The sequence below is a fragment of the Echinops telfairi genome, unplaced genomic scaffold (genome assembly GCF_000313985.2).
Source record: "Echinops telfairi isolate 266 unplaced genomic scaffold, ASM31398v2 ScPeMD7_15;HRSCAF=58, whole genome shotgun sequence".
Lineage (NCBI taxonomy): Eukaryota > Metazoa > Chordata > Mammalia > Afrosoricida > Tenrecidae > Echinops > Echinops telfairi.
In genome coordinates this window covers 2,072,754-2,083,333 of record NW_022103912.1, presented here as the reverse complement: position 1 = coordinate 2,083,333, position 10,580 = coordinate 2,072,754, and the positions used below count along the sequence as shown (strand labels likewise).

The 10,580-nt window shown below is 42.0% G+C and overlaps 1 protein-coding gene across 4 annotated transcripts in view; it reads left to right on the top strand.

Annotated features, from left to right (window-relative positions):
• The window catches only part of PTPN4 (protein tyrosine phosphatase non-receptor type 4), a 176,603-nt gene that overhangs the window by 64,778 nt on the left and 101,245 nt on the right, over positions 1–10,580 (top strand). For 2 of the 4 annotated variants that reach the window (XR_006679826.1, XM_004711902.2), the window contains exons 6-8: positions 6,532–6,576; positions 6,817–6,869; positions 7,318–7,438. The exons of the other annotated variants lie outside the window; for them this stretch is intronic. Coding sequence is in view for 1 of the 2 variants with exons in the window: in XM_004711902.2 (XP_004711959.1) it covers positions 6,532–6,576; positions 6,817–6,869; positions 7,318–7,438 (219 nt within the window). In the remaining variant the exon portion in view is untranslated. The remainder of the gene's footprint in view (positions 1–6,531; positions 6,577–6,816; positions 6,870–7,317; positions 7,439–10,580) is intronic. 4 annotated transcript variants of the gene reach the window in all.

The window sequence follows — 10,580 nt, the reverse complement described above, 5'->3', positions numbered from 1 at the left end:
GGAAGGTTGGCACCCACTGATTTGATTTTTAGTTCTTTGATGTCTGATAACTGGTCCCTTCTGCACCTCGTGGTCAGACAGGCTGGTGTGCCTCTTCCATGTGGGCTTTGATGCTTCTCAGCTGGATGGCCGCTTGTTTATCTTCAAGCCTTTAAGACCGCAGACGCTATATCTTGTGATAGCCGGGCACTGTTAACTCTCTTAACCACATTTGCTTATGCACACGTTTGTCTTCAGTGATTGTGTCAGTAGAGCGGGCACCCACTGATGATTTTAAGTTCTTTGATGTCTGGTAACTGATCCCTTCTACACCTTGTGGTCAGTCAGGCTGGTGTGCTTCTTCCAGATGGGCTTTGATGCATCTCAGCTAGATGGCCGCTTATATGTCTTCAAGCCTTTAAGACCCCGGACGCTGTATCTTATGGTTGCCGGGCACCATCAGCTTTCTTCACCACCTTTGCTTATGTAGTATTCCCTTCTTAGGAGCAATCTCTGCTCTCTTGTTTTAGAGGACCATTTCGCTTGTTATTTAGAATTAGAACTTTCCAATAGAACTTTTTGTATCCTGAAATGGTGTAAAGCAGTTACCATTAATTTATATGGGAAAAGGTTTGAGCATCTCCAGATCCCCAAAGTAATCTTAGAAGCTATACAAGCAGCACATAAAAATTAAGATGCCACCAGCATACAATAAAGGCAGGCATGCCATTTGTACTGTATAAAGTAGAAGTACTGTGGCATATCATTCATCAGAATCAGGAAGAAAGCGGACCTTGGAAGACTGAGAGGTAATGAGAGTGGTGGTAGGCCTGGTAGCTTAGCTGCAAACCCTGGGGAAAGTACAGTTGTTGTTAACTGTGTATGCTGAAGCATGAGTCCTACAGCCAGAGGAATGTACATGAACAAGGAGTGGTCTCCTCTAGCCATAAGCAGTCTCTTGAGGGTGGACTCTTCTGATGCACAATATGTTTATATTTTACCAGACATTTGACTGGATGTAGCTGGGTGGTTCACTAAGATGGAGGAGTTTGAAAAAAAGAGACTGGTGAAGCTGCTCTGTAAAACAGGTGCCATCAATACTACCAGAAGTGTAGCTTGCTCCAGAGGAGTGAGAATGGGCCGTATGTAGCCCCTGCTATGAGTAGAACGCTAGGCATCTGAATTACCACCCCCACCCCCCCAGCGATCCCGTGACCTCAGATCAGCGTCCACATGAGTGTGATGATGTGGACTACCTGCTGCATTGAGGTGTTTTGATTGGTGTGACTCCCAAACTTCCTGCCACATTCTTGGCTAGTGCCTACCTGAATAACTGAGCCAGCACAGCTGAACGCATTCTTGACTCAGTAAAATATTAGTAAGATCTCCTTTGCCGGTAAACTACTGACTGCCAGTTAGAATTTCGGGGGAGAATGATGAGGCTAAGCTGAGTTGTCAGAGGCTAGGGTGGTGGGAGATACAGGAGGCTGTGGAAGATTTTAAATACATCAGTGTGCTCAATTGCTTCACCTTATGTACTGTTCTATCGTACAGTTCTTTGAAGGCACTAAAAACAGCTTGCAAACCTGCCCTAACCTATGGGCTCTTTCCAAATTAAAATCATGCTTCCCCACAATCATTGCAGCATTGTCAGTCACAGTGAAAATCTTTGAATGGATGAATTCACCTTTGGGCCATTCACTGCTTGGTTTGGTTTTGGTGTCTATCCGTCCTTGGCATTGCAGCAGCTCTTCATTAGTTCTCGGTCAAAACCTCTTCACCAGTACTTTAGTCAACTTCCATAAACTCATCCTCCTTGGCTAAAGTCACAAAGTCTTTAAAATGGGTCACTGTTTCCAGACATTGAAACTGTTAGCCTAACAAGAGTGTGTTCAAGGTGGATGATTTCCAATGTTATATAGTAGTCTTTTCAGATTACTTACAAAGAGACTTCAGATTTTGCTTTTGTGTCAGTGCCATTGACAGTAAGATGCATCATATTTTGTATGTCTAAACTCCACTGTCATTGAGTAGATTCCAACGCATAGCAAGGTGGAAAAGGTAGAACTGCCTCTTTGAGTTTCCAAGGCTGCAAATTCTTACCGGAGGAGAAAGCCTCATCTTTCCCTGGCTGATCGCTGACCTTGAATTCGCAGCCCGATGCATAACCCACTGCACCTCCAGGACCAAGCCTCCGTTGTGGCTGTTAGACCTCGGTCATACAGTGTCATATTAGTGATAAGGACACAACACAAACGTCACCATCCTACTTCACAATGCCAGGGAGAAGAGCTGCACAGTGATCCAGTCACAAGACACTGGTTTTCAAGATTATTCACCTTATTTTTCAACAAAGGGATTAACATATTCACCCCATACTGCGGAGGGGGGATCACTTGGGTATTCCAACTTTAGAACTGTGAATGAAAGTCTGAGGGAAGAGTATTCTTTTTTTTTTTTTTAAATCATTTTATTGGAGGCTTTTATCACAATCAATACATCCATCCATTGCGTCAAGCACATTTGTACATATATTGACATTGTCATTTTCAAAACATTTTCTACTTGAGCTCTTGGTATCAGCTCATTTCCCCCCTCCCACCCTCCCTCTCTCATGATCCTTTGATAATGTGTGTGTGTGTGTGTGTGTGTGTGTGTGTGTGTGTGTGTGTATTTTTAGTCATTTTATTGGGGGCTCGTACAATTCTTATCACAATTCTTACATCCATCCATTGTGTCAAGAACATTTGTACATTTGTTGCCATCATCATTCTCAAAACATTTGCCTTCTACTTGAGCCCTTAATATCAGCTCCTCATTTTTCCTCCCCCTTCCCCCCCCTCTCATGAACCCTTCATATTTCATAAATTATTTTGTCATGTTGCACTATCCGATGTGTCCCCCCCACCCCTTGTCCTCTTCTCTTCTGCCCATCCTCCAGGGAGGAAGCTATATATAGATTCTTGTAATCGGTTCCCCCTTTCCACCCCACATTCCCTCCACTCTTCAGGCATCGCCACTTTCACCACTGGTCCTGAAGGGGTCATCTGTCCTGGATTCCCTGTGTTTCCAGTTGCTCTCTGTATCAGTGTACATCCTCTAGTCTACCAGATTTGTAAGGTGGAATTGGGATCATGATAGTGGGGGAGGGGGGGCATTTAAGAACTAGAGGAAAGTTATGCTTCATCGTTGCTATCCTGTACCCTGACTGGCTCATCTCCTCCCCACAACCCTTCAGTAAGGGGTGTCCAGTTGCCTACCGATGGGCTTTGAGTCTCCACTGCACTCACCCTCATTTACAGTGATATGATTTTTTTGTTCTTTGATGCTTGATACCTGATCGCTTTGACAACTCATGGTCACATAGGCTGGTGTGCTTCTTCCATGTGAGCTTTGTTGCTTCTGAGCTAGATGGCCACTTGTTTCTCTTTAAGCCTTTAAGACGCCAGACATTGTATCTTTTGATAGCCAGGCACCATCAGCTTTCTTCATCGCATTTTGCTTATGCCCCCATTTGTCTTCAGCGATCTTGTCTGCAAGGTGTGCTCTTGTAATGCCAATTTAAAAGAACAATGTGTTCTTGTAATGAGTAAGTGCTTGAGTGGAGGCCCAATGTCTATCTGCTGCCTTAATACTAAACCTATAAGTATGTGCACGTAGATCTGTTTCCCCACACTCTTATATAAATATATTTACATATGTACACGCCTGTATTTAGACCTCTATAAATACCCTTTGTCACCTAGTTCTTTCCTCTATTTTCTCTTACTTCCTCTTGTCCCACTATCATACTCAGCCTTCATTTGGGTTTCAGTAATTTCTCTCGGTTACATTGCCCTTGCTGAATCCCTACCAGGCCTCTCACACCCTCCTTGCCACTAATTTTGGATTACTTGTTGCTCTCCCATTCCCGGGTTGGTCAGCACCACCTCCTTTCCCCTGCCTCCCCCTCTCCCATGTTTCCCTGGAACCATTGGTCCCGTTGTTTTCTCCCCCAGACTATTCATCCAGCCTAGATAGATCTGTAGAGATAATAATATGCACCAAAAAATCAAGGTGTGTATATATATATATATATATATATTTTTCATGTCTTACACCGACTGCTGTCTCTTTTCACCCACTTTTCTGTTGTCCACTCCCTGGGCGGGGGTTATATGTTGATCATTGTGATAATTTCTCCCCCCACCTTCTCCACACCCTTCTGGTATTGCTACTCTCCTTACTGGTCCTGATGGGTTTATCTGTCCTGGATTTCCTGTGTTGTGAGCTCTTACCTGTACCAATGTACATTCTCCAATCTAGCTGGTTTTGTAAGGTAGAATTGGGGTCATGATAGCGGGTGGGTGAGGGAGCATTAAAGAACTAGAGGAAAGTTGTGTGTTTCATCGGTGCTATGCTGCACCCTGACTGGGTCGTCTCTTCCTTGTGACCCTTCTGTAAGGGGATGTCCAATTGTCTACAGATGGGCTTTGGGTTTCCACTCCACCCTCCCCCTCATTCACATCAATTTGATTTTTTATTCTGGGTCTTTGATGCCTCATCCCTGATCCCATCGACACCTCGTGATCACATAGGCTGGTGTGCTTCTTCCATGTGGACTTGGTTGCTTCCCAGCTAGATGGCCACTTGTTTACCTTCAAGCCTTTAAGATCCCAGACGTGATATCTTTTGATAGCTGGGCACCATCAGCTTTCTTCACCACATTTGCTTATGTACCCGCTTTGCCTTCAGCAATCGAGTCAGGGAAGGTGAACATCATGAAATGTCGGGTTATTAGAACACAGTGTTCTTGAGTTGAGGGAGTACTTGAATGGAGAATCAGTGTTCATCTGCTGCCTTAATACTTAACAAATAAATGTATGCACGTAGATCTATTTTCCTATTATATAAATATATTTACCTATGTACATGCCTGTATTTAGACCTCTATAAATGTCCTTTGCCTCCTAGTTATTTCCTCTATTTTCTTTTACTTTGCTCTTGTCCCACTGTCATGTTTGGCCTCCTTACCATTTTAGATCACTTGTTCATTTGCCCTTGGGTTTGTTGGCACGCCCCTTCCCACACCCCCTACCACCGGCACCCACACCTCCCTCTCTTCCATGTCCCTCCAGACCTTTTGGTCCCATTGTTTTCTCCTTCAGATCGTTTATCCCGTCTGTCTTATCTAAGATGACATGCAGAAACAATAATGAGCACAAAAATGAGACAAAGCAAAACATAACAAAAGAAAACAAAAACAGAACAACAACAAAAATCAACAGCAAAAAAAGAAACGCCTATAAATAGTTCCGGGTCTGTTTGTTGACCTTTATTAGTGTTTTCCACTTGAGTCTGATGGGGTGCTACACCATGGCCCTAAAGTCTATTTTTGGTATTCCTTGGGGGCTTCATTGCTTTGCTCCCCTTGCTGTTCTGTTGCACACCCTTAGTGTTTCGCCCCAGTATTGGAATACCATACTTTGGATAGACACCAATCTACTCCAAGATTAGGCTTTCTATCTTACCCATTACTAGATAAAACAACCATTTTGCTAATAGCAGAACCAATAGTAACTTCAGCAGCGTTTAGGATTCTCTCTAAATAAATAGTGTGAGTGAATGGTGGGTCCAGGCAAGTCCAGCACACGTACAATATTTTTTCCCATTCATTATGATCAAAACACTTATATCACTTACATAACTTATGTGCAAAGCACAACACTCGTGCTCGCTGTTTACGACACATCTTGTTAATAGATGCACAAAAATAAATGGAAATGAAGCGTAGATTTTCTCAAACATAGGTCAAAGCTATGGTGGATTAATGCTGAATGTAGTAGCCAGAGGGTGAGCTTGCCAAACCTACCCTTGCTATTTGGGGTGCATGCTGCCTCTTGAAGGACTTGCTGCAAAACAAATGTTCATCGTTTGGAGCCCCCTCACCCCTTTGATTTTTTTGGCACATGCTTCCAGTGTCTTTGAATTAGCACACCAGGTACTAGTGTATGTCTTTCGTACAAGCAACGTGGTATAAAGCTAACTTCTGAAAAGAAAGTATACCTTTACTCCTATTTTTATTGGTTTTTAGAGAAAATCAACTAATTGCTAAATCTACTACTGACAGAACAGTGGTAGAGAAGTGAACTCTTGGGTGATAACACATGAGACGATGGCTGAAGCCGACTTTGTCTTCGTAGAAAGCGTGATGCTCTGCTATTTCTCTCTAGTGTTGCCACCATTGGTGATGTGTTGGCTCAGGTTTTCCGTGCTTCCCAGTTCTGCTTTCGAAATGCAACCATCATCAAGAGTATATCTCTCTAATATAGTTTACCACTCGTTTAATTCTTTAGACGCTTGAGTTGTGTAGTGGAAATAAGACAATGGAAGCACTGAATTTTATACATCAAACACCTTTTAAAATTTGAGTTCATATCGTTAAAAGTGTCCAGATGTTATAAAAGCTAGTATGTAAATATTTCCATTTCATTTGTTAGTGCAAGTATATAGCTTTTTAAAGGAAATGCTGCAAGTTCAGTAAATGGCCTTCTTTTTTTTTCTTCTTTTAAGGTACCAATACTTTTTGCAAATTAAGCAAGACATTCTTACTGGAAGGTGGGCTACTTTTAATTTTTAACATGCAATTGTTTCTGAATTATGTAAATAATTTCTGTTCATTGCAGCTAAATTATACATCAGAAAGAGGTTACATGTAGCATAGATTCTTTTCATCAGATAGGTTCATTAGTTCATAATTAAAATATAAGTCCTATAGAAACTTCAAGTTTAAATAATGTACTGCTTTAGAAATTGTTGTATTTAACCTTGGGTTATGTCTTTTGTTTGGTTTATTAGATTGCCCTGCCCTTATAATACTGCTGCCCTTTTGGCTTCCTTTGCTGTTCAGTGTAAGTATTAGCCTATTTTTAGGTCAAATAGCATATGATCATGTGATCTTAATCGACAACACACTACCTTTAACACATGAGCTCTTTGGACTCGTTAGTCATGGGAAGTTGAGTTTCTACTCATGACAAGCCCATGTGTGCAGAGTAGAACAGTACCTTTCAGAAGTACCAACCTTTGGCTTAACTGTTTGCTTCACCCAAGGCCATACATTCCTATGGAGCGAAAACTAATATTCTGTAGAGGAAATTTAATGAAATGCCCAATTAATAATTATTTTGTTTCCTGGAAAAAAATTTCCCCCTGAAATTGTCTCAATGCCAGTAAAATGTTAAAATTGTTCAAACTTGCTTGAGTGGAAACACTAGAAACAAATGTTTTACTTCTAGAGATGGAATTGATAATATTACTGTGTTTATTAAAGTGAGATATTTCCCTTCTACTTATTAGCTGAACTGGGAGATTACAGTCAGTCAGAGACTCTGCCAGGCTGCCTCTCAGATTATTCTTTCATTCCTAATCAACCTGAAGATTTTGAAAAGGAAATTGCAAAATTACATCAGCAACACACGTAAGAATTTATTTATTTTTCTATTTATGTAGTCAATGAGCTTTCATCCTTTCTAGAGAGGGTTTTTTTTTGTTTTGTTTTTGGTTTTTAAAAAATCATTTTATTGGGGGCTCATATAACTCTTTTCACAATCCATCCATCCATCCATTGTGTCAAGCACATTTGTTGCCATCATCATTCTCAAAACATTTCCTTTCTACTTGAGCCCTTGGTATCGGCTCATTTTCCCCCTCCCTTTCCCAACCTCCCTCCCTCATCCTTAATAATTTATAGATTATTATTACTTTGTCATGTCTTACACTGTCCGATGTCTCCGTTCACCCAGTTTTCTGTTGTCCAGGGGTTATATGTAGATCGTTTGTGATTGGTTCCCCCATTCTACCCCACCTTCCCTACTCTCATCATTTCTACTTTCATTATTGATCCTGAGGGGTTATCTGTTCTGGATTCCCTGTGTTTCCAGCTCTGATCTGTACCAGTGTACATCCTTTGGTCTAGCTAGGTTTGTAAGGTAGAATTGGGATCATGATAGTGGCGGGGAGGAAGCATTAAAGAACTAGAGGAAAGCTGTATGTTTCAACTTTCTGTAATGTACCTTGACTGGTTTGTTTCTTCCCCAACACCCTTCTGTAAGGGAATGTCAAGTTGCCTACAGATGGGCTTTGGGTCTCCACTCTGTACTCCCCCTCATTCACAATGATAAGGTTTTTTGTTCTTTGATGCCTGATACCCGATCACATCATCACCTCGTGATCACACAGGCTGGTGTGCTTCTTCCATGTGGGCTTTGTTGTTTCTGAGCTAGATGGCCGTTTGTTTACCTTCAGGCCTTAAGACCCCAGATGCTATATATTTTGATACCCTGGGCTTCATCAGCATTCTTCACATTTGCTTATGCACCCATTTGTCTTCAGCGATCATGTCTGGAAGGTGAGCATCAAGTTTAATAGCATGCCAGTTTAATAGAACAAAGTATTCTTGCATTGAGGGAGTACTTGAGTAGTGGCCCAATGTCCATCTGCTACCTTAATACTAAAACTATAAATATATGCATATAGATCGATTTTACCATCATCATATATAAATATATTTACATATGTACATGCCTTTATTTAGACCTCTATAAATGCCCTTTGCCTCCTACTTCTTTCTTCTATTTCTTTTACTTAACCCATGTCCCCCTATCATTTTCAGCCTTCATTTGAGTTTCAGTAATTCCTCTCATTTACATTGCGTTTGATCAATCCTTACCAGCTCTGCTACACCTTCCTCTGATTTTGGATCACTTGTTGTTCCCTTGTCCCTGGGCTTGTTAACACCCACTTCCTTTCGCCCACCTCCCCCTCTCCCATGCCCCTCAGGAACCGTCAGTCCCTTTGTTGTCTCTTCCAGATTGTTTATCCCGCCTATCTTATCTAGATAGACCTGCCGAGATAAAAATATGCACACAAAAAACAGCAGAACAAACCAACAGGGGAAAAACAAAACAAAACAGCAACCACAAACCAGCGACAGTTAGTTCAAGGTCTGTTTGTTGATCTTTAGGAGGGTTTTCTGGTCGAGTCTCATGGGGTGCCATGCCCCGACCCCACAGTCTATTTGGTATTCTCTGGGGACTTCCTTGCTCTGCTCTCCTTGCCGTTCTGTTGCACTCTTAGTGTTTTGCGTCAGGGTGGTGGGGTCAGATCGGGCGCAATTCCCTCTGTGTTTCCCGTGTTGTACCCTGTAGCGTTATGGTCAGTGAGGGGCTTCGAGTCTTCTTCTGGGGCTGGCCTATGGTCCTCTGTGTGGTTTGGCTGCTCTGAGTGGGGATATCGTGCTCAGGGCTTGGTGGGCCAGGGTGTTTTACACTCACTCTTCCTCTTCCTTCAAGTGCTCTGATCAGACACTTCCTCTCCCTGAGCTGTCACTTCAGTGCTGTCCTCTGAGGTGAATTCTTTTGCAGGGATGGGGGTCTGTCCAAGTAGTTGGGATTGGGCCCAGCCCCTCAGACTTCTCTAGAGAGGTCTTTTAAATTCTTTCTTACTTGATTGTTTTATTTACTTAATATCAGTAGATGCTACTATGTAAAATGCATTGATGGATGTAAAGAAAGAAAGGTTATCTATTGTTGTCAGAGGACCCCTGGTGATGTAGTACTTAGGAGTTGGACTGATCAGCATGGTCGGCAGTTCGAAACCACCAGCAGCTCCGAGGGAGAAAGATTGGCTGGGCCTTTTACTCCTGTAAACTGTTAAAGCCTTGAAAACCTGCAGGGCATGGCCATGAGTCAGCATTGAATCCACGGCAGCTAGTTTTGAGGTTGTTGTTAAAGCGTCGTCAAGCTGGTTTGACTCAGCCACCCACATGTACAAAAGAGCTGCACTCTGCCCAACCGCATCCTCCTCACAGTGCTGTCAAGTAGCCATCGCTCCTTATTTCACGTACTACATGGGGCTTCTTTCCATTCCGCTGTGTGTGAGCACACTGCCATCTATGGAGTCCGTGCTGTCTCAGAGCAACCTTATAAGGACAGGTAGGACTGCCCTTGTGAGTTATTAGACAGTTACGCTTCAGACCTTCCTTCCTCCCTCCGAGTAGCTGGTGATTTCGAACTACAGACCCTGCCTATTGCAGCCTGGTACATAACCACTGTGCCAACAGGGCTCCTGTATAAACAGAAGCTTGTTTGCTATTATACAAAATTGTCAGTTCTTAAAAAGGGATTTTAGAATATTAATTATCAATACACTCTACACCTCAATCGACTTAGCACGTCTTTATCTGGTTTTGGCTATATGTAAAGAGGTGATTGTGGTAAAAGTCAAAAAGAGAAAAGGAACTTTATATAATAATAAATTGATTTTTAGACATTTTTTTTAAAAACAGCATTTATTTAGAATTATATTCAGCTTTCATCTTTTGTAAGACTGTGACGACTGTTTTTTCAGAAAATACGTATGGAAAGAAAGATTCTTTGAATAAAAAGTAATATCTTTTATTGACTCACAATTGAGTTCTTAACCTATACTTCAAAATATTCATACAGGTACTAAGGCAGGGTTGTGTGAGTTACTCGAAATACTCATACAGGTACTAAGGCAGGGTTGTGTGAGTTACTCGAAATACTCATACAGGTACTAAGGCAGGGTTGTGTGAGTTA